Source organism: Salvelinus fontinalis, unplaced genomic scaffold (genome assembly GCF_029448725.1).
Source record: "Salvelinus fontinalis isolate EN_2023a unplaced genomic scaffold, ASM2944872v1 scaffold_0064, whole genome shotgun sequence".
In the NCBI taxonomy this organism is placed as follows: domain Eukaryota; kingdom Metazoa; phylum Chordata; class Actinopteri; order Salmoniformes; family Salmonidae; genus Salvelinus; species Salvelinus fontinalis.
Window position 1 is genome coordinate 442,629 of NW_026600273.1, and position 25,002 is coordinate 467,630.

The 25,002-nt window shown below is 41.0% G+C and overlaps 3 protein-coding genes across 3 annotated transcripts in view; 2 read left to right on the forward strand and 1 right to left on the reverse strand.

Annotated features, from left to right (window-relative positions):
- The window catches only part of LOC129842748 (zinc finger protein 664-like), a 275,164-nt gene that overhangs the window by 157,443 nt on the left and 92,719 nt on the right, over positions 1 to 25,002 (forward strand). The gene's annotated exons all lie outside the window — the stretch shown is intronic.
- Positions 1,373 to 15,042, forward strand: LOC129842746 (zinc finger protein 501-like). Its single transcript, XM_055911375.1, has 2 exons — positions 1,373 to 2,044; positions 11,628 to 15,042. Exons 1-2 carry the CDS (start codon positions 1,639 to 1,641, stop codon positions 12,584 to 12,586), a joined length of 1,365 nt encoding a protein of 454 aa, XP_055767350.1. The 5' UTR covers positions 1,373 to 1,638; the 3' UTR covers positions 12,587 to 15,042.
- Positions 22,377 to 24,318, reverse strand: LOC129842763 (zinc finger protein 135-like; the record flags this gene model as incomplete). Its single annotated transcript, XM_055911402.1, has 1 exon — positions 22,377 to 24,318. A coding segment is annotated over one exon (1,401 nt), but the record flags the coding sequence as incomplete, so codon positions are not given.

The window sequence follows — 25,002 nt, forward strand, 5'->3', positions numbered from 1 at the left end:
AATTAACCTTCAGAAGTCATTGATCAATGCTGATAAAGTAACACACTGCTTAAATAATAATGAGTAGTTATTTATGATGTAAGGTGATTTGTAGATCAGTCAGTCGCCTGCAGTGTCGAACCAAACCAAACCAATCAGGTGGTTGTTCGATGAAACGAAGCTTCAGACGTCATTGATCACGTGCTGCTGATAAAGTGATACAGGCATCGGCACACTGCTTTGAAGTTTAATGCTTTCAAAGGCTCGTACCTCCGGTATCAAACATAACATCCCCATCGAAAAGTTGACAAAACAAAAGGAGCAAGCAGGTTGATTTCCTCTGTCATTTTGAGCCCACGGCAAGAAGGCACCAGAGCCCACCGTGCTAACGGGTTCCCACTAGATAACACAACCACACAGTTAATGAAAAGCATGAGGTGAAGCTTGAGCTAGATATCAACCTATCGAGCTAGTGTGACCTTCCTGGTCTCCCAAGTCAGTGAGTCAACACAGGAAGGAGCAATGGATGGATAGTTCATTTATTTCCAAAGCTGCAATGATGGGACACACACAGTCTGGATGAATGATCAGTAGTGACGGGATATAAATAGCACTCCCACAGCAATTCTACATTAATCTGCCCTATAATATAATAACAAAAAAAACTATTGAAATGTCTATCAAAGTCATTGTGATCATATAGTGGATTTAACAATTCCTAATTATTCCTAATTTACTATAATAAATGAATCAATTGTTTACATGTGTCTCATATTCACGAAATCAGAATAAACTGTCATCCGTTTTAGTATCAAAATATATCAAATTAACCTGGAAAATGACTAAATGTCCCCCTCTGGTGGTGAAGAATTATAACACACCTAAACTGACAAAACCGGGATAATAAACTGTCTGGTGTTCATGGGTTTATAGAACATGTACTTTATACATTTGTCATAAATTACCTGCATTGATGAGACACACAGTGTGGATGAATGATCAGTAGTCGACAGGGTAAAAATAGCACTCCTAAAGAACATGCATTTTCCAGTTAGATACCAAATTGAAAGAGCGAACTTTAGCATAAAACCCACATTGAAACTGAGATTTGGCAAATAACATATAAAGAGAGGCTTACTTGACGCCAAACCAACAACAGTAGTTACTAAAACATAAATGGCTAATGTATGATTTAAAAGGTGGATTTTATGATGTAATGTCAACTTTATATATTTCTATCCCGGGACTATTCAATTTTGAACTCACCCACAGCAATTCTCAGACAGTTCAGACTGAGCGTTACCCACTCCAGTCAGCAGATGGCAGTGTGCGATTTTAAGGCAATGCTGTTAGTGTGACGTATAATCTAGTGGACGGAACGCAATGCTGTTAGTGTGACGTATAATCTAGTGGACGGAACGCTTCTTTCAACAGCAGCAACAGTAATTCAGCCACATCGGTAGCTTGCTAGACAAGATAGACGAACCATTAAAGCTCTTTAGACGATTTAGTGTATATTAGCCACTGTATTTTAAACCCTCGTCTGTCGTCTAGTTAGTTAGTTATCCTATTTAATTTCATATTTACGGTGTTGTTGTTATTATTCAGCTGGCGGGCTGGTTAAGTTAGCATTAGCCTAGCTAGCTAACATCTCCGACCATGAGTTCACTAAATGACTCTCTTCCTGCTGAAGAAGAGACGGTCTGCTGGACGGAGAAAGAAGCTCTCATCAAAGAGGAGGAGGAAGAGAAGGATGTTACAATACAAAAACAAGTAGAGAGTGAGGCTGTTACAGTGAAAGAAGAAGAGAAAGACGTTACAGTGAAAGAAGAGGAAGACGCGTTCAGAGTGAAAGAGGAGGAGGATGTTACAGTGAAAGATGAGGAGGATTCAGTTTTTGAAGTGAAAGCGGAGGAGGGGGAGATTACGGTCTCATCGGAAGAAGAGGAGGAGGAAACTGGATATCTGGGCCCGATTTCCCAAACGCAATTTAAGGCATCCAGTGGTTCTAAAGATGAACTTAGCCATAAGATGGTTTTGAGAAACCGGGCGGTGATTACCACTGGTAAGTACTGTCTTAAATACAGAGGTACAAACTCTGCAGTTGTTGAACTGATGTTTGGTGTTAAAGGGGAAATCGGCAATTGCTACATCCATATTTTGACTTTTAAATTATTTATTTATAGCCATTGATTCTTGAAGAATATAACACATGCCTCATGAGCTTAGTTCAACTGTTGTACCCCATCAGAACCCCAAATAAGCTTTTTTTACTCCAATGTTTAGAAATAATGTAAGTCAACACTGTATAGCCTCAACATGGTTAAAACTATAATGTTGATATCATGGATGGTCAGTCCTTTCATCCATTGGTCTGTCTATGAATTTGAGAGTAGTTAAATGACTCCAGCCCCATCATCATCTTATTACCAAAACAGTGGTGGAATGACTGCTGTGTTATTGTTTCAACTTCAGATTGGTTGATTGATGTGTGTTTTTTTTAAAGGGACAACCTAGTATTTAAACAGCAACAAAATGGCTGCCAAGAGACTTGGTTTGGTTAACAGCTGAGGGATGGGTGCTGGAGAAATGTAACCACTCTCAAAATCATAGAGAATGCTATTGTAGCAACCGTAACCCAACACCTAGCGACCTCGTCAAGAAGTTCAGACATCTTGGCAAAACAGTTATAAGGTGTTGGCTTGAGAGTCGCTGGACCCAGGTTTGAGTCCAGCTCAGGGCGACCCCCTGAATTCACTACACTATGAATACAAGGACTGGCAATGCATGATGTTATAATGATAGTTTAACCAGGTTTCTAGGATATATAGTATATTCTAGAATTCCTCCATGATGTCATAATGATAGTTTAACCAGGTTTCTAGGCTCTATAGTATATTCTAGAATTCATCCATGATGTCATAATGATAGTTTAACCAAGTTTCTAGGCTATATAGTATATTCTAGAATTCATCCATGATGTCATAATGATAGTTTAACCAGGTTTCTAGGATATATAGTATATTCTAGAATTCATCCATGATGTCATAATGATAGTTTAACCAGGTTTCTAGGCTATATAGTATATTCTAGAATTGCCAGTGAAGATTTCCTGTGGAGGCAAATTATTAGAGCTGTTGATAAGTCATTGTATAATATTCAGCCAATTTTTTTCATGCCCTTACATTAAAGGCAAGACATACCTAGATGCAATTACATTCATGAATTGGTTTGAAACCTTTGTTTTAAACCCTTCTCAAAGTTGGTGCCTTGACAGATTTGTAGAAAATGGTTTGTCATGAAACACTATTTACTTATTTATTTAAATGTAACCTTTATTTAACTAGGCAAGTCAGTTAAGAACAAATTCTTATTTACAATGACTGCCTACACCAGACGATGCTGGGCCAATTGTGCGCCGCCCTATGGGACTCCCAATCACGGCCGGTTGTGATACAGTCTGGATTTGATCCAGGGTGTCTGTTGTGACGCCTCAAGCACTGACATGAACTGTCCGCTGCGCCACCTCGGATCCCCAAAATCATGTTCTAGTGCTGTCCCCAACTAAAAGACATCTTGGTCAACCAAGAGTCATCTGTTCTTTCTACCAATCGCCCCATGTGTTTTTATAAAATCTGTATGTACTGAACTTGTATGATGCTTTAAGCATTCTGTTTGATTAAATAATTAAGACACACAAATGACTCGAAGTCATAACTAGAGGGAGCCGCTCGCCAACATAACCTGACTACAGGGAGCCGGTCATCAACATAACCTGACCAGAGGGAGCCGGTCGTCAACATAACCTGACCAGAGGGAGCCGGTCGTCAACATAACCTGACCAGAGGGAGCCGGTCGTCAACATAACCTGACCAGAGGGAGCCGGTCGTCAACATAACCTGACCAGAGGGAGCCGGTCGTCAACATAACCTGACCAGAGGGAGCCGGTCGTCAACATAACCTGACCAGAGGGAGCCGGTCGTCAACATAACCTGACCAGAGGGAGCCGGTCGTCAACATAACCTGACCAGAGGGAGCCGGTCGTCAACATAACCTGACCACAGGGAGCCGGTCGTCAACATAACCCGACCACAGGGAGCCGGTCGTCAACATAACCCGACCAGAGGGAGCCGGTCGTCAACATAACCCGACCAGAGGGAGCCGGTCCTCAACATAACCCGACCAGAGGGAGACGGTCGTCAACATAACCTGACGAGAGGGAGCCGGCCGTCAACACAACCTGACCAGAGGGAGCCGGTCGTCAACACAACCTGACCAGAGGGAGCCGGTCGTCAACACAACCTGACCAGAGGGAGCCGGTCGTCAACACAACCTGACCAGAGGGAGCCGGTCGTCAACACAACCTGACCAGAGGGAGCCGGTCGTCAACACAACCTGACCAGAGGGAGCCGGTCGTCAACACAACCCGACCAGAGGGAGTCCCCCCTCCGCTGCTGGACTTCGTAAATTCTGCCGTTTTGCTCCTGAAGTTTGCAGTAATAGACTAATAGACTACAGATAGATAGACTAATAGACTAGTAATTCATCTGACCATTTCTACCAATCTGCGTGCCAGTTATGATTTTCATATGCACATTTTACTGGAACAGTTTCATTTAATTTATAATAGTATCTCAAAATTATTGTCTGTGATTAATCTACATTCTATCTAAATGAAAATTATACAAATCTAAAAGTAACTGTTATTGCCATTGTGACATCATGATGAATTCTAGATGCCAACTATGTAAAAATAGCCGACATAAAGCCAACAAATAAAAACATTGCATTCTGCAGGTAGAAAATATCCTGATAAAAATAAATATCCTAGAAATCACATTGGCTGCACATGGCCTGTCTACTACAAACTTGAAACATTGTTTCAACTATCAACTGGGTCAGGAAACTCGGATAGCAAGCTAGCAACATTATATAAAATATTCTAGGCCCTCAGTTTCCTGCTCCAGTGAGTTCTGGACAGACACAGCTATAGGCTATTTGTGCAAAGGATAAGAAGTAATCAGGTATTTTATGACATTTCCACTGGATCATAGAATTACGTTTTTCCCTTTAATGCTGAGTGGTTATCGAAAGGGTGAGAGCTGGAAATATTTTACGAAAATACTTTGAGGAACTATTGTCATTCACAATTGATTTTGATTTTTTTGCATTTGATTGTGATTTTTACTTGCTGTTTTACTTTGAGGAACTATTGTCATTTTTAATTGATTTTGATTAGATTTTGTTTGCTTGCTGTTTGGAGGTGAGGAAAAAGTTACTTTGAGAAGCTCCACAACTCATTAGTGGTGCAGCGTTAAGACAATGTGAAATACTATCAGACATCCCCAAATGGGCACATTTATAGGCCTACATTTGTGTGCCGGCCAGGTAGACTAGTCCTACTACTATATGTGTAATCAGGTGTGTGTGTCCTTACTCAACATTGACAGGAGTGTTTCAAACAAAAGACAACAAATAAACTGACAAAACTGGCGCATATTGTAGGGTGAAGTCTGGGTGGTCTGCCATGGGCTGTTTCATTTAGTATCCGTAGGGGTCGGCATCGGGAATGATTGTATTTCCCCGTAGTATGTTGTACCGAAGTTGAATGACTGAAAGGGAGTGTAACTTTGATTATAATTACTCTTCCCTTAAGGAGGGAATCGAGGTTCAACACCTGTTTGTCCCCCCCCTTTCCTGGGTTGGTGAAGAGCGGCATTACATTTTAAGGAATAAATCCAAGCCTCACTCTCATCACCTGTGGACGGTGGTGCTTCCAGCGAGGCGTGGATTTAATAGTATGTTGTACCTAGTTTCCCTCCTTCAGGGAACAGTAGTTATAGTCATAGCGTTAAGGTTGTCATATGATGAACTTCAACTGAAATACTGGATCTTGCTGTAGGACAGTTTTTTTGTATTCTGAAAAGCAACAGTTTTCATGGGCACAGAAATACTAAATAATTTCAGAGTTTGCTAAATCCAATGGTTTTAACTGAGTCATCTTGTAATCCAAGATGGTGTAGCATTAAGACCTGTTTGTTGTAAATGGTATGTATTTTTCGTCTTTTTGTATATATTGCAATATATTTTAATCTTTTTCCATTTTTAAATTAAATATACCTTCCGGCAACCAGCCTCACCCATTATGATACGGATCAGCATTTTTTTTTTTTTTTTTAGACCTTATAGCTAGAACCTCCATCAGCAGCTAGCCATCAGAAGCTAACCAGCTAATTAGCTACTAGATATTTAGTCATTGTTAGCCACTGCTAAAGGCCTTTACCTTTTTAGCTCAGACACCAGCCGCTTTTAGCCTGGATAGTACCTGCCAGTCTGCACAGCGCGATATCAACCCTGAGCATATCGGACTGTTTTTCTCCACTACATCACCGTATTCCTGCCGTAAGCTCTGGACCATTACACCGGATAATCGCAGCTAGCTGCCGCCGAGTGGCCCAGCCCCTAAGCTATCCTTGAGCCAGGCCCATCTCCCGGCCTGCTCAGTGGACCCTATGATCACTCGGCTACACAGCTGATGTCTCCCAGACTCTTCACTAAGACGACTAGAAGCCTCTACATCACCGGATTCCTGCCGTAAGTTCTGGACCTTTGCACCGGATTGGCTACAGTGGCTAACACCCTTGTCCCGAAGCTAGCACCAGTTAGCCTCGAACCAGGGCCGGCTCCCGGCTAGCATAGTAATGACTACCTAGCGGCTTCCCTGGTTCATATATTGCTGTTCACTGGACCCTATGATCACTTGGCTACATAGCTGATGCCTGCTGGACTGTTCATTAATCACGGTACTCCATTTTGTTTATTTTGTTTCTGTTGGCCCCAGCCTCGAACTCAGGCCCTGTGTGTAGTTAACTGACCCTCTCAGCCCATTCATCGCCATTTTACGTGTTTTTGTTGTCTTAGCTGATTAACTGTTGTCTTACCCGTTGTTGTCTTAGCTAGCTTTCCCAATCAACACCTGTGATTGCTTTATGCCTCGCTTTATGTCTCTCTAATGTCAATATGCCTTGTATACTGTTGTTTAGGGTAGTTATCATTGTTTTGTTTTGCTGCGTAGCCCCTAGTCCCACTCAACATGCCTCAGAGAACTCTTTTGTCCCACTTCCCACACATGCGGTGACCTCACCTAGCATAACTGGTGCCTCCAGAGATCCAACCTCTCTTATCGTCACTCAATGCCTAGGTTTACCTCCACTGTACCCGCACCCTACCAAACCCTGTCTGTACATTACATTATGCTCCTTTTATTCTCTGTTCACACCGCACTAGATGACCAGTTCTGATAGCCTTTAGCCGTACCCTCATCCTACTCCTCTGTTCCTCGGGTGATGTAGAGGTTAACCCAGGCCCTGTGTGTCCCCAGGCGCTCTCATCTGTTGACCTCTGTAACCATAAAAGCCTTGGTTTCATGCATGTTAACATCAGAAGCCTCCTCCCTAAGTTTGTTTTACTCACTGCTTTAGCACACTCCAACCTTGATGTCCTTGCCGTGTCTGAATCCTGGCTTTGGAAGGCCACCAAAAATTCAGAAATTTCCAGCCCCATCTACAACATTTTCCGTCAAGATAGAACTGCCAAAGGGGGAGGAGTTGCAATCTACTGCAGAGATGGCCTGCAAAGTTGTATCATGCTTTCCAGGTCTAAACCCAAACAGTTCGAGCTTCTAATTTTAAAAATGAATCTCTCCATAAATAAGTATCTCACTGTTATAGACACCCCTCAGTTCCCAGCTGTGCTCTCGACACCATATGTGAATTGATTGGCCCCATCTATCTTCAGTTTGTTCTGTTAGGTGACCTAAACTGGGATATGCTTAACCTCTCTAGGAGGTGTGGGACGCTACCGTCCCACCTGGCCAACATCCAGTGAAATTGCAGAGCGCCAAATTCAAAAACAGAAATACTCATTATAAAAATTCATAAAACATACAAGTGTTATACATCAGTTTAAAGATTAACAGTTACCAGCCAAGTAGAGGAGTTACACAAGTCAGAAATAGTGATAAAACTAATCACTTACCTTTGATGATATTCAAATCGTTGCACTCACAAGACTCCCATTTACTCAATAAATGTTAGTTTTGTTCGATAAAGTCTCTCTTTATATCCAAAAGTTTTGTTCAGTAATCCACAGGCTCAAAGGCAATCACAACATCCAGACGAAAAATCCGAATAGTATCAGTAAAGTTTGTAGAAACATGTCAAACGATGTTTATAATCAATCCTTAGGTTGTTTTTAGCCTAAATAATAGATAACATTTCAAAGGTAAACAAGAACGGCGCATTCTGGGACACTGAATGGTTCACTCATTCAGAGTGGTCTTACTCTGTCAATTTTCAGAATACAAGCCTGAAACAATTTTTAAAGACCGTTGACATCTAGTGGAAGCCATAGGAAGTGCAATTTGAGTCCTAAGTCAATGGAATCTGTATAGGCAGTCAATGGAAAACTACAAAAATATAAAAATCCCACTTCCTGGATGGATGTTTCTCAGGTTTTCACCTGTCAAATCAGTTCTGTTATACTCACAGACATTATTTTAACAGTTTTGGAAACTTTAGAGTGTTTTCTGTCCAAATCTACCAAGTTTACTTTGGGCACGCTTTTCATCCGGAGGTGAAAATAGCGCCCCCTACCCTAGTGAGGTTAACACCCCCGCCGTCCTACAATCCAAGCTAGATGCCCTCAATCTCACACAAATGATCAAGGAACCCACCAGGTACAACCCTAAATCCGTTAACATGGGCACCCTCATAGATATTATCCTGACCAACTTGCCCTCCAAATACACCTCTGCTGTTTTCAATCAGGATCTCAGCGATCACTGCCTCATTGCCTGCATCCGTTATGGGTCCGCGGTCAAACGACCAGCCCTCATCACTGTCAAACGCTCCCTAAAACACTTGTGCAAGCAGGCATTTCTAATCGACCTGGCCCGGGTATCCTGGAAGGATATTGACATCATCCTGTCAGTAGGGGATGCCTGGTTGTTTTTTAATTGTAATTCCCTCACCACCTTAAATAAGCATGCCCCTTCAAAAAATGTAGAACTAAGAACAGATATAGCCCTTGGTTCACTCCAGACCTGACTGCCCTCGACCAGCACAAAAACATCCTGTGGCGTACTGCACTAACATTGAATAGTCCCCGCGATATGCAACTTTTCAGAGAAGTCAGGAACCAATACACACAGTCAGTTAGGAAAGCAAAGGCTAGCTTTTTCAAACAGAAATTTGCATCCTGTAGCTCTAACTCCAAAAAGTTTTGGGACACTGTAAAGTCCATGGAGTACAAGATTCCTAAAGATTGGAAAGCTGCCACGGTCATCCCCCTTTTCAAAGGGGGTGACACTCTAGACCCAAACTATTACAGACCTATATCCATCCTGCCCTGCCGTTCTAAAGTCTTTGAAAGTCAAGTTAACAAACAGATCACTGACCATTTTGAATCCCACCGTACCTTCTCCGCTGTGCAATCCAGTTTCCGAGCTGGTCACGGGTGCACCTCAGCCACGCTCAAGGTACTAAACGATATCATAACCGCCATTGATAAAAGGCAGTACTGTGCAGCCGTTTTCATCGACCTGGCCAAGGCTTTCGACTCTGTCAATCACCGTATTCTTATCGGCAGACTCAATAGCCTTGGTTTCTAAAATGACCGACTCGCCTGGTTTACCAACTACGCCTCAGACAGAGTTCAGCGTGTCAAATCGGAGGACCTGTTGTCTGTACCTCTGGCAGTCTCTATGGGGGTACCACAGGGTTCAATTCTCGGACCGACTCCTTTCTCTGTAAATACCAACGATATTGCTCTTGCTGCGGGTGATTCCTTGATCCACCTCTACGCAGACGACACCATTCTGTATACATCTGGCCCTTCTTTGGACACTGTGTTAACAAACCTCCAAACGTGCTTCAATGCCATACAACACTCCATCCGTGGCCTCCAACTGCTCTTAAACGCTAGTAAAACTAAATGTATGCTCTTCAACCTATCGCTGCCTCCCCCCGTCCAGCATCACTACGATTCTGACTTAGAATATGTGGACAACTATAAATACCTATGTGTCTGGCTAGACTGTAAACTCTCCTTCCAGACTCACATTAAGCATCTCCAATCCAAAATTAAATCTAGAATCGGCTTCCTATTTTGCAACAAAGCATCCTTCACTCACGCTGCCAAACATACCCTCGTAAAACTGACTATTCTACCGATCCTTGACTTCGGTGATGTCATTTTCAAAATAGCCTCCAACACTCTACTCGGCAAACTGGATGCAGTCTATCACAGTGCCATTTGTTTTGTCACCAAACCCCATATACCACCCACCACTGCGACCTGTATGCTCTCGTCGGCTGGCCCTCACTACATATTCGTCGCCAAACCCACTGGCTCCAGGTCATCTATAAGTCTTTGCTAGGCCGCCTTAACTCAGCTCACTGGTCACCATAGCAACACCCACCCATAGCACGCGCTCCAGGACGTTTATCTCACTGGTCATCCCCAAAGCCAACATCTACTTTGGCCGCCCTTCCTTACAGTTCTCTGCTGCCAATAACTGGAACGAATTGCAAAAATCGCTGAAGTAGGAGACATATGGGCAGCTGTACACAGCCCATCTGTAAATAGCCCGTCTAACTACCTACCTCATCCCCATGTTTTTATTTACTTTTTTTGCTCTTTTGCACACCAGTAATTCTACTTGCACATCATCATCTGCACATCTATCACTCCAGTGTTAATATGCTAAATTGTAATTACTTTGATACTATGGCCTATTTATTGCCTTACCTCCCTTATCCTACCTCATTTGCACATACTGTATATAGATTTTTTTCTATTGTGTTATTGACTGTACGTTTGTTTATCCCACGTGTATGTAACTCTGTTGTTTTTTTGTCGCACTGCTCTGCTTTATCTTGGCAGGTCGCAGTTGTAAATGAGAACTTGTTCTCAACTGGCCTACCTGGTTAAATAAAGGTGAAATACAAAGAAATCTTAACTTTATTAGCAACACCCAAATGTATACTGTCATTAACGCGGTTCTTCAATAATTACACATAATTCTTAATACTGTAGCACACATTTATATTAAGCAGGACATTCAAACGAGCCTTACAATTATAATCCAAAGTAGTGTGAAATGTACTCATAATCAACCTGGAAATAGAGGTTACTCCCCTGAGTTTTCCCCCATTCACATTCAGAATACATTGTGAAAAACTAAAAGCTTTGCTCACCATTTTTGCTCCAGGCAGATATACTACATCCATTACTATCGGTTTCCTCATTAGCGGGGAGGTGTTTCTGCAATCAAATTGTGTGCGCATCGCCCTTGTGCCGCAATTTTATTAAACACAGAAAGGGGCCTATATTGGAGACCAAAAGTCGTCTTGCACACTGCTTAGAGTTTCAACAACATGAAAAACTTATTTCTAGTCTACAATCATCGATGTTACTACTAAAACATGACTATTCTTGCTCATTTTAAGACAATTGTCAAATAATTTTTACATTCATTACAGACGTCAATTGTTGTACAACATCATGGCTACGCTGTTGGCATCACCTTTTACAGTGGAATTCCACTGTTGTGGGCCTTTAATCATCTGACTTTGTTGTTCACACAGGAGAGATACGGGACTATAGTGGATCCTCTGGGGAGCCTCAACAACCTCATGATGCTGACGAGGCAGAGAAGAGTCTCTCCAGATCAGAACGCCTCAATAAACACCTGCAGAGATCCACAGGGAAGAGGAGTCACTGCTGCTCTGACTGTGGGAAGAGATTCACCTCATCAGGCATTACAATTCATCAAAGGATCCACACAGGAGAGAAATCTTATAGCTGTGATCAATGTGGGAGGAGTTTTACTACATCTGGCTCTCTGACAGTACACCATAGAATACACACAGGAGATAAACCTTATAGCTGTGTTCAATGTGGGAAGAGTTTTACTACATCTAGCAATCTGACATTACACCAGAGAACACACACAGGAGAGAAACCCTATAGCTGTGATCAATGTGGGAAGAGTTTTGTTAAATCTGACCAGCTCACAGTACACCAGAGAATACACACAGGAGAGAAACCCTATAGCTGTGATCAATGTGGGAAGAGTTTTACTACATCTGGCTCTCTGACTGTACACCAGAGAACACACACAGGAGAGAAATTGTATAGCTGTGATCAATGTGGGAAGAGTTTTACTAGATCTGACCATTTGACTTTACACCAGAGAATACACACAGGAGAGAAATCTTATAGCTGTGATCAATGTGGGAAGAGTTTTACTAGATCTGACCATCTGACTTTACACCAGAGAATACACACAGGAGAGATATTTTATAGCTGTGATCAATGTGGGAAGAGTTTCACTAGATCTGACCATCTGACTATACACCAGCGGATACACACAGGAGAGAAACCTTATAGCTGTGATCAATGTGGGAAGAGTTATACTATATCTAGCTCTCTGACTATACACCAGAGAACACACACAGGAGAGAAATCTCATAGCTGTGATCAATGTGATAAGAGATACTCTGATAAAAGATCTCTGATCAAACATCAGAAAATACATACATGAAGGAGTTGTTTCATGATATCAATGAAATAATGTCACAATGTAGAATGTTTTAACATTGTAGTAGGAGTATTTTAATGTCACAATGTAGAATGTTTTAACATTGTAGTAGGAATATTTTAATAATGTCACAATGTAGAAGCCTAAACGTTTGTTCCCTGTTCTATTGATTTCAACATGATATGGATTTTAGCCTCAGGGGGAAAATCCAGGCTCTGAATTGAAAGAGTATTATTTATGAGATTTAACAAAAAGTGACAACCAAAAAAAAGAGTTGTGTTCCTAGCTGTTTACCACGTTAGTGACCCACTTGAATTAAAATGTAGCTAGCTGTTTTCTACAAATTGTCCTCTAACCAGTGATGTACACATTATTCCCAGATTCCGTGTGGTTTTTGAGCTGTTAGTTTTAACAGGACGTGCAACCTCATGTCCCTCCTCTCGGCACAATTGATTTCAACATTATATCGATGAGTGATGACAAATAAGTGTTGCGTTCCTTTGTTTAGCGACCCCTAAATTTAAATGCATCACTCCAAAATGTAGCTGACTGTCTTCTGCAGGTTGTCCTCTAACCAGTGAGCTAAAAGATATCTCCCATTTCCATGTGTTTTTTTTGTTGTGTTAGTTTCAACAGCAAGTACATTCTGATTTCCCCCCTAATCGATATCAGTGATTTATTGCTACTTGTCAAAACAACAGCGTTTCTGGTGCTTGTGCAGTTTATAAGGAGCTTGTTTTAAAAAAGACAATTATTGTGGCAGATGTTTGTGTATATACCACATGTTAGGTTTTCAATTGATCCCAAACTGTTTCTGCATATTGGTTATTGATTTGGACACTTTAAATCTGTGTTTTGACATTGGGGCTATCCCACCTAGCAAAATGTAATTGAAAAGACGTTGAAAATAATACTATGCAATCAAATATTTCATATTTACATTTCATGTAAGATTTAGTAATGAAAATTATTCATGCAACCAACTGACAGTTTTTTTGGTACAATTATATTGACATTGTTGCCCTGTTTTTAGAATATCAGGGTTAATTCTCAGATGTGCCAACCCAAATGTACTAGAGCATGACATTGGGGACTGGGCCCCGATCCAACAACATGCCTATCTAGTGAACTCTGAAAAGAGAGAGAAGCTCCGCAGTGAGGTGGAAAGTTACTATGGATATTGCAGGAGTTTCCTCTTGAAATCAGACATGTCCGTGGTGAGAACAACCTGGTTGCTGATTGTTTCAAGGGTGGGCAGTCAAAATGTTTTGCATTTAGCCAGTGCATTGCCATGGATCACAGTTTATTTTTACTGCACGTTTTTCCGTATTAGAGATGAGTTTTGTTTGGGCTCGTTCCAAGGGGACGAGAGTTCTAGAAGCTAGTGAGTTTTAGGAAGACGAGAGTTCTAGAAGCAGGTGAGTTTCAGGAAGAGGAGAGTTCTAGAAGCTAGTGAGTTTTAGGAAGAGGAGAGTTCTAGAAGATAGTGGGTTTTAGGAAGACGAGAGTTCTAGAAGCTATAGAAAGAAAAATCTTTGTGGGAATAATAAAAAATAAATATTGTTTTTAATTGTTGTTTGCCAGTAGACAGACACCATGTTTATATTGGTGACGGTGAAGCATTGTAGTTGATTATAATGTGAAATGGAAGTTGTTTTCTGTTGGTGGTAAGCATTCTCTTAAGGTGTTAGTTAGTCTTTGGTTTTTCCATTTATGTTTTGAGGATGGACTTTAGAACGTATAGCTCATTAGCACGTAGGACACACTGATTGGTGTCACCTCGTTAGTCAGTATACTAGAGCATGACATTGGCGACTGGTTCTTCCTGTCTTTAAGTTTGTTGTGGGTTTTTCTTTTGTTTCCCTCTTCTTGGGCAGATTTAGTGGGTCTCATGGTGGGTGTCTTTTATGTCCCAGTTGTTGTTACTAGTCAACTTTCAGTGGACACTGAGAGCAAAACTGCAACATTATGTTATAATACTTTTATTGCATCAAATGGTTGTTTTATGCAACAGAATAGAGGGTTCTTAGAACTATTGTGTCTGTGTGTTCTACTGAGGATGGGCCTCTGGGAGAAAACACTGACAGGAGATTTACAATGTCTTTTGGGTGATAAAACCTAAAGAGACCACATTCCAGAGCATGAGTTAATGTTTCTGTTCTATAAGGTACCAGGGAGAGATGACCCCAGGGCCAGACCCTGGTCTCTACACAAAGAGTACTGTTTTTACAGCAGATACTGTCTGCTGAGAATTATAACTATCTCTCATACAAATCTTAATTAACCTTGTGACCCGTTCTATACATCTATTGTTCGTCATGTAGGTTGAAAGGGGTGTATCTTGGCTATAAAAGACCTTTGTACTTTTGTCTCGCGGCTCTCAATGAATCATCTGGGGGTGATTCGTCAACCAGCCATCATTATCGTAGAGCACTCAATTGATTCACTTTATATGTGTGCATTGTATTGATCTGCTCCCTTATTATAAAGTGAATAAAGGTTTAGTTTAAGAATAATTCTGACTTGTGTGATAAGTTTCTCTCCTCATTTGATATTAAAGAAATTAACAACCACATTTGGTGATGGGGGGTTAGAGGAACCAAGGTGGCTGACTACCTGTTGATGTTGAAGAAGCGTCCCGTCCACTAGATTATACGTCACAGTGGCAGAATCACCTGAAAGATGCATATCGCCATCTGCTGACTGGAGTTGGTATCGCAGTTGAGAAAAAACTTTCAGACAAAAAGCGACGTCCAAGGACATCGAATTATGGGCGATATCAGGTCTGTCTGTTATGGCCGCTATTTCGCCCCAAAATAGTCATCCCAAATTGGGCTGTGTATAACTATGTAAATGTCTCTCGGACAAGGTGACTTTTATCAATATACACTCTAAAAAGTAGGGGTTCTTCAAATTGAAACTGTGGGGGAACCCCTAAAAGTTATTTATTATCTAAAAAGTAAAGGTTCCTGGAGAATCCATTTTCTTAAACTCCCTGTCCACCCTCCCTCCATTATAAAAAAATATTTTAATAACAATATTGACAATATTTATTTAAATAATTCATTATTTATTTAGTGGCACCACAAATGTGAATAAATATTTACAGAACAATTTACCAAACAAAGCACATTACAATATTGCAACATTTCTGCAGACATGTCAGACCATAATAAATAATACATTTACTTTGTATAGTGCTTTTCATGACATTAAAAAAAATATAAATAATGATGTACAATAAAAACAACATACATTAAAAATGAATCATAGGTAAACTAACAATATTGTAGACTTGATGCTAAATACAGATTTTTCAGCTTTAGTGTGTATATCGTATCCACTTAGTTATGTTAGGAAGTTTGCCATCTTTATGACCGGCCCTGGTAACTTCACCCCAACTTCTCTTATCCCCAGAACACAGTAATTTAATAACATAAGTGTTTTTCTGACATTTATGGGAAATTTAAGGCAAAATAAAAAATACAGCCCTAGCAGAGCCTCAAGTCCCATGGGGACGTCCTCGAGGGTGTGGATGTTCTCCCCATCAAAGGCCAGCGGGATTTCACTCTCATGGTGAAATGGATTTCCGCCGATGTGCAGTAAAGGAGTGAAGAGCTGTGAAATCTGTGTCAACAAAAGTAAGAAAAGATTAATACACATACAATTAACAAAGAACATAACAAATGTTCAGCTGTAGTTTTATATCAGCATGCACACCTATGTTTATGAAGAAACAGATGATTGGTGCATAGGCATACCTTGTCACGGACATAAAGGCCACTCGGGTCCTCATTGAAGAGGTAGTGCAAGAGCAGAATCGCTGCTGTGGTCTCCAGTCCTAGTAAAGTAAAGCAATGATCTTACTACACTTGCTAATTTTATTACAAAATACATCAGAGAAAGGGAAGGAATAGAGCAAATACCTCTTCTGTATTGTCCTTCAGGGACTGTCAAAATAGCAGGATGATGTCCTCACCCCTGCCTCGCCTCTCTACCTCTGATAGTCCTTGAATTATCTTTTTGTCTATATCCATTCCATGGACTTGAGTCATTTGAAAAACCATTCACAGCATACATTTGTATGCTAATAGATTTCAGTTTTATTGACTGCTATGTAGGTTACATGTACACTTCAAATGGAGCTGTCCTACAACATATCTGTACCTTCTTCTTGATCCCAATTGCATTGTGTCCATGTTCTGTCCTATAATAATTTCAAAGGAAGAGAAAATGTGTCAAAGAATAGTCTTACAAGCATTAAAACATATATATATATATATAAATAAATATTGAAAGATAAATGGCATTGACATACAATGTAATGTAAAATAGAAGAACATATTGGAGAAAGCACTAGCCAATATAGTACTGCCATACAGGCCTAATATCACATTTCAATATATCTTTGTACACATATTGTTCAATATTTTATCAGGCTGACTTGAAAGATTATACGCAACATTTTGCTGCGTGGCAATACTGTGTTTGGATTCTGAAGGGCATTTATACAAAAGAGGTAGTCTAGACACTGTATTAATACCATTATGCATTTGAATCCCATCTACAGCTTCCATCTAAGATATTAATTTCCCTCCACAAGGGGGCGTACATGTAACGTTTCCAAAATGGGATAGTATTGTCCATGTAACGTTTCCAAAATGGGATAGTATTGTCCATGTAACGTTTCCAAAATGGGATAGTATTGTACATGTAACGTTTCCAAAATGGGATAGTATTGTCCATGTAACGTTTCCAAAATGGGATAGTATTGTCCATGTAACGTTTCCAAAATGGGATAGTATTGTCCATGTAACGTTTCCAAAATGGGATAGTATTGTACATGTAACGTTTCCAAAATGGGATAGTATTGTCCATGTAACGTTTCCAAAATGGGATAGTATTGTCCATGTAACGTTATGCCCCCTTGTGAGTTAATAGTATTGCATGCTGTAGCAGGCTATATAAAGAGGAAGACCTCCATTGACGATTCAGTTCGTTGTAACATCTCGTCTGGACAGGTCACCGTCCTTAGTTAGTTAGTTAACGTTAGCTAGTTCATTATCACAAAAGTGAGAACTGCTCTAGATTGGAAACTTACGTTAATGAGTGTTAAGCCATGTTGGCTTTATGGAAACGATATACAACATATGGGAAATAATATAGTTGAGGGAAATAATCCAAACCTAGTTGTGCCTAGTTAGGGTATAACGTTAGCTAGCTAGATAACGGTACTGTACTGTAGCTCATACAACGCCGACGGTCAAACCCGGCTTTCTAATATTTACGGTAATTAGCTATAGTAACGTTATGGAAGCTATTCACAGAAAACCATCATTGTCTTCCATAATCGTTATTCATTATTAGTATGTTATATTATTATATAAATTATTTCGAGACATATTCAGAGCCAAACATCAATCCAACTTAACCTTTTTAACTTGTTGTCGCATCCAAACTTGTCACCATCGTTTTCAGTTGTAATTGTGAAGTTCCCGGAAGAAGTCCAGCAACAACGGAGGTTCCTCGATGAACCCACCTTCTAACAAGTTCTTTGAAGAACCTTTTGGGGCCGTTTTTCATTGACCAAGAACCCTACGGTTCTTAGGGGATCTGAGAACAACTCCAGTTGAACCCTTCATTTTTAGAGTTGTAGTCGGCTCTATTTACTCTCAGATTCAACACATGATGATTAGCATCAACGATCAAGTCAGCTGCTGCTGCTCCAATACAGTATGAGGTGAGACGGTGAACTGACGTTGAACCGGGCAGTCAGCTGCTGCTGCTCCAATACAGTATGAGTTGAGACGGTGAACTGACGTTGAACCGGGCAGTCAGCTGCTGCTGCTCCAATACAGTATGAGGTGAGACGGTGAACTGATGTTGAACTGGGTAGTCAGCTGCTCCAATACAGTATGAGGTGAGAAGGTGAACTGGCGTTGAACCGGGCAGTCAGCTGCTGCTGCTCCAATACAGTATGAGGTGAGACGGTGAACTGACGTTGAACTGGGCAGTCAGCTGCTGCTGCTCCAATACAGTATGAGGTGAGACGGTGAACTGATGTTGAACTGGGCAGTCAGCTGCTGCTTTTCTAATACAGTATGAGGTGAGACGGTGAACCGTCGTTGAACCGGGCAGTCAGCTGCTGCTGCTCCAATACAGTATGAGGTGAGACGGTGAACTGATGTTGAACCGAGCAGTCAGCTGCTGCTGCTCCAATACAGTATGAGGTGAGACGGTGAACTGATGTTGAACTGGACAGTCAGCTGCTGCTGCTCCAATACAGTATGAGGTGAGACGGTGAACTGACGTTGAACCGGGCAGTCAGCTGCTGCTGCTCAAATACAGTATGAGGTGAGACGGTGAACTGACGTTGAACCGGGCAGTCAGCTGCTGCTGCTCCAATACAGTATGAGGTGAGACGGTGAACTGACGTTGAACCGGGCAGTCAGCTGCTGCTGCTCAAATACAGTATGAGGTGAGACGGTGAACTGACGTTGAACTGGGCAGTCAGCTGCTGCTGCTCCAATACAGTATGAGGTGAGACGGTGAACTGATGTTGAACTGGGCAGTCAGCTGCTGCTGTCCAATACAGTATGAGATGAGACGGTGAACTGACGTTGAACTGGGCAGTCAGCTGCTGCTGCTCCAATACAGTATGAGGTGAGACGGTGAACTGACGTTGAACTGGGCAGTCAGTCATTCATTCTGTACTATGAGTCATTGTTACTGCACATTGTGGTGGAAATTCTAACCAATCAGGAGAGACCTTGTCATTTCTTCAAACAATCAACCTTTATTTGATAAGAATTGCAATAATGTAGCTGGTCAGCCCTACACTCTGAGGTGGAAGGCCGAGAGCTCGATGACACAAGGAGTTCAGAAGCCTTATATAGTCAAACTATCTTGTGCATATAGAAAACACGTGATCTTGGTGTGTGTCCGTGTGTGGAGAACGAGACACAGACTAACTGGGAATTGGTCGTCTCATTCTGTAGCAACAGCTAGTTATTCTAGTTTTCCAGTGAGGTGTCAAAACAACAGGAAGTCACTCTAGACACAGTTCCTCTGAAGTAGATCACTGGTTCCCTGAATTGGGGCAAGCTCCTTTGGCCTGTCTGCCGAGAGGGTGTGTCTGGAACTAGTCTGGAGATAAATCAGATCCAGCCTGAACTGTGTGATGTAGTAGGGAGTTGTAGTTTCTCTAGAGATAAATCAGATCCAGCCTGAACTGTGTGATGTAGTAGGGAGTTGTAGTTTCTCTAGAGATAAATCAGATCCAGACTGAACTGTGTGATGTAGTAGGGAGTTGTAGTTTCTCAAGAGATAAATCAGACCCAGCCTGAACTGTGTGATGTAGTAGGGAGTTGTAGTTTCTCTAGAGATAAATCAGACCCAGACTGAACTGTGTGATGTAGTAGGGAGTTGTAGTTTCTCTAGAGATAAATCAGACCCAGCCTGAACTGTGTGATGTAGTAGGGAGTTGTAGTTTCTCTAGAGATAAATCAGACCCAGCCTGAACTGTGTGATGTAGTAGGGAGTTGTAGTTTCTAACAGGCCAATATTCTACATAGTTTAGCGCATAAAACGTATTTAACTACAGTGACCATAATCCACTGCGTGCCTACTTGGCTTGTCTGTGTTTCTTTTACACCTGCTCTGTAAAAGAGACAGAAGAATGCACGATGGTCAATGCAATCAGGGATCCTTGGGACATCCCTACCCTAACCCCTAACCCCTACCTTAACCATTTTAAATGTAAACTTCAATGGGCTTGGGACATCCCAATGATGTATCTCTACCTGAAATTGAAAATACATTATCTAAGTGATAGATAGTTGGTATTCAGCAGTCATAAAGCCTGATTTCCTTCAATGAACTACTAAAGTAGTGATTTTGTCAGACAGCATAGACAGCAGCTCTACACTTTATTGATTGACTGATCCATTCATCCTTCCATCCCTCCTGAGCCTTCCTCTCCTCTGAAGACCCAGTGAGGGTGGAGCTCAGTCAGGGAGCTGTTGAGGGACTGGTTAGGAAGAACACTTCTACAGCCAGAGAGGTGAGAGGTCACACATGGTTTAGATGGTAAATATTTATGTCCCCTTAGTGGTTCATCACGTCAGCTAAAGGGAATATGTTCCATCATCTATGTTTATTTACATTAGTGCAAATTGTCCACTCATATTGGTGTAATTTCTCACCCCATTTGGCTGTATGAAAGTTAATTTCCCCTCAGGCACACACATTTGTTCTTTGCTATTATGAAGGTCATTTGTGTAGAATGTACTTTTCCCCACTCATTCACCCCACCTCTTTAAGTTGCTTATTTATATTCAGTGGCCTGACTGCGTCCAGACTATGTCAAAGGCCCATCCTGTTAGATCTGAACCTAATGGAGCTTGGAGTGATCTGATGACAGAAGTCACATTTAGGTGCCAGGTGTAACTGAGGCCATAGATGCTCCACATCCATTACTTTGAGTGTTTTATATAATATGACTAAATATGTTTCTTTCTGTGTTGCAAGGGCAGTCAAGAAATGGAACTGCAAGGCCACAGAACATGACATAAGCAGAGCTGTGGGAGACCACTTCAAGCCCCTGGTAGAGCCGGGGGTGGTGTTTACCACTCCACCACGCCTTCAGCCGGCTGGAAAAGTGGGATTGACACTGATTTTCATACTAAGATGGACCAAGAGTCTGTTGATATTTTTAAATCAAGTTTTATTTATAAAGCACATGTCAGACATGGATGCAACACAATGGCTTCACAGAAAAAAACGAAGAAAATAAACAGAAATATTTAGAAACACAAACATAAGAGGATAAAAAACAATAATACCAACTTAAAGACTAATGAGCATCCTAAGGAAATGCCATTGATTAAAATATTAAAATATCCAATCCAAAAATATAAGCTTGTTTTTTAGGAGGGGCTCTGAAAGACACTATGGGGGTGTCCAATGAAAGTTGACTAGTAACAACAACTGGGACCTAAAAGACACCCACCATGAGACCCACTAAATCTGCCAAAGAAGAGGAAAACAAATGAAAAACCCACACCAAACTTAAAGACAGGAAGCAAACCAAAAAGGTGGAGCAACTAAAGGTGTTGACTCTCCACATCTATCAAGACAACTGGAGCACTGGGCCAGACACTCTTAAATAGAACCTGGACCGGCTCAGGTGAAACACCTTCCCACTAACGAGATGGACAAGCCAGCACAGGTGTAACACATACTGACTAACGAGGTGACACTTATCAGTGCATCCTACGTGCTAACGAGCTATACGTGCTAAAGTCCAACCTCGAAACATAAATGGAAAAACCAAAGACTAACTAACACCTTAAGAGTTTGCTCACCAACAACAGAAAACAACTTCCATTTCACATTATAATCAACTACAATGCTTCACCTTCACCAATATAAACATGGTGTCTGTCTAACAACAATTAAAAACAATATTTATTTTTCCCACAAAGAAACCTAAAACTAACTAGCTTCTAGAACTCTCTTTCCCTTGAAACGAGCCCAAACAAAACCCATCTCCAATAGGGAAAAACGTGCAGTCAAAATAGTGACCCATGGCAACGCACTGGCTAAACGCAAAACTTGCTGACTGCCCACCCTTGAGACAATCAGTAACCAACTCCTGCAATATCCGTAGTAACTTTCCACCTTACTTCTCTCTCTCTTTTCAGGGTTCACTCGATAGGCATGTTGTTGGATCGGGCCCCAATGTCATGCATTTGGGTTAGCACATCTAAGAATGAACGATTGTTAATAAAAATTGATTATAGAACAATTTATTATACTGCTTTCATGTGTGTATATACACAAACATCTGCAACAATTATCATATTACATGTATTTTTTTAAAACAAGCAGCTTTTTCAACTTGTAGAAAACAGCTAGCTACATTTTGAAGTGCTGCATTTTGATTAAAGTGGGTCACCAACACAGTAAGTGTAACACAGCTCTTTTTTTGTTAGTCACTTTTTGTTAAATAATACTCTTTCAATTCAGAGCCTGGATTTTCCCCTGAAGCTAATATCCATATCATGCTGCAATCAATTGAACAGGGTAAACGATAAGGATAAGGTAGAACATCATTAAAATACTCCTTCTACAATGTTAAAACATTCTATATTGTGACATCATTGAAATACTTCTACTACAATGTTAAAACATTCTACATTGTGACATCATTAAAATACTCCTACTACAATGTTAAAACATTCTACATTGTGACTTCATTAAAATACTCCTTCTACAATGTTAAAACATTCTACATTGTGACATTAATTCATTGATATCATGAAACAACTTCTTCATGTATGCATTTTCTGATGTTTGATCAAACACCTTTTATTAGAGTATCTCTTGTCACATTGATCACAGCTATGAGGTTTCTCTCCTGTGTGTGTTCTCTGGTGTCGAATCAGATGACTTGATGTAGTAAAACTCATCCCACATTGATCACAGCTATAAGGTTTCTCTCCTGTGTGTGTTCTCTGGTGTGAAGTCAGCTGGCTAGATGTAGGAAAACTCTTCTCACAATGATTACAACTATAAGATTTCTCTCCTGTGTGTGTTCTCTGGTGTATAGTCAGAGAGCTTGATGTAGAAAAACTCATCCCACATTGATCACAGCTAAAAGGTTTCTCTCCTGTGTGTGTTCTCTGGTGTGGAGTCAGATGGCTAGATGTAGTAAAACTCTTCCCACATTGATTACAGCTATAAGGTTTCTCTCCTGTGTGTGTTCTCTGGTGCACTGTCAGAGAGCCAGATGTAGTAAAACTCTTCCCACATTGATCACAGCTATAAGATTTCTCTCCTGTGTGTGTTCTCTGGTGTTTAGTCACAGAGCTAGATGTAGTAAAACTCTTCCCACATTGGTCACAGATATAAGGCTTCTCTCCTGTGTGTGTTCTCTGGTGTACATTCAGAGTGCCAGATGTAGTAAAACTCTTCCCACATTGATCACAACTATAAGATTTCTCTCCTGTGTGTGTTCTCTGGTGCACTGTCAGAGAGCCAGATGTAGTAAAACTCTTCCCACATTGATCACAGCTATAAGATTTCTCTCCTGTGTGTGTTCTCTGGTGTATAGTCAGAGAGCTTGATGTAGTAAAACTCATCCCACATTGATCACAGCTAAAAGGTTTCTCTCCTGTGTGTGTTCTCTGGTGCACTGTCAGATAGCCGGATTTAGTAAAACTCTTCCCACATTGATCACAGCTGTAAGGTTTCTCTCCTGTGTGTGTTCTCTGGTGCACTGTCAGATAGCCAGATGTAGTAAAACTCTTCTCACATTGATCACAGCTATAAGGTTTCTCTCCTGTGTGTGTTCTCTGGTGTTGAGTCAGATGGCGAGATTGACCAAAACTCTTCCCACATTGACCACAGCTATAAGGTTTCTCTCCTGTGTGTGTTCTCTGGTGTTGAGTCAGATGGCAAGATTGACCAAAACTCTTCCCACATTGATCACAGCTATAAGGTTTCTCTCCTGTGTGGATTCGCTGATGAATTTTAATGCCTGATGAGGTGAATCTCTTCCCACAGTCAGAGCAGCAGTGAGTTCTCTTCCCTGTGGATCTCTGCTGGTGTTTATTGAGGCGTTCTGATCTGGAGAGACTCTTCTCTGCCTCGTCAGCATCATGAGGTTGTTGAGGCTCCCCAGAAGATCCACGATAGTCCCGTATCTCTCCTGTGCGAAGAACAAAGTCAGATGATTAAAGGCCCACAACAATGGAAATCCACTGTAAAAGGTGATGCCAACAGCGTAGCCATGATGTTGTACAACAATTCACGTCTGTAATGAATGTTAAAATTATTTGACAATTGTCTTAAAATGAGCAAGAATAGTCTTATTTTAGTAGTAACATCAATGATTGTAGACTAGAAATAAGTTATTCATGTTGTTGAAACTCTAAGCAGTGTGCCAGACGACTTTTGGTCTCCAATATAGGCCCCTTTCTGTGTTTAATAAAATTGCGGCACAAGGGCGATGCGCACACAATTTGATTGCAGAAACACCTCCCCGCTAATGAGGAAACCGATAGTAATGGATGTAGTATATCTGCTAATGAGGAAACCACAAGTTATGGATGTAGTATATCTGCCTGGAGCAAAAATGGTGAGCAAAGCTTTTAGTTTTTCATAATGTATTCTGAATGTGAATGGGGGAAAACTCAGGGGAGTAACCTCTATTTCCAGGTTGATTATGAGTACATTTCACACTACTTTGGATTATAATTGTAAGGCTCGTTTGAATGTCCTGCTTAATATAAATGTTTGCTACAGTATTAAGAATTATGTGTAATTATTGAAGAACCGCGTTAATGACAGTATACATTTGGGTGTTGCTAATAAAGTTAAGATTTCTTTGTATTTCACCTTTATTTAACCAGGTA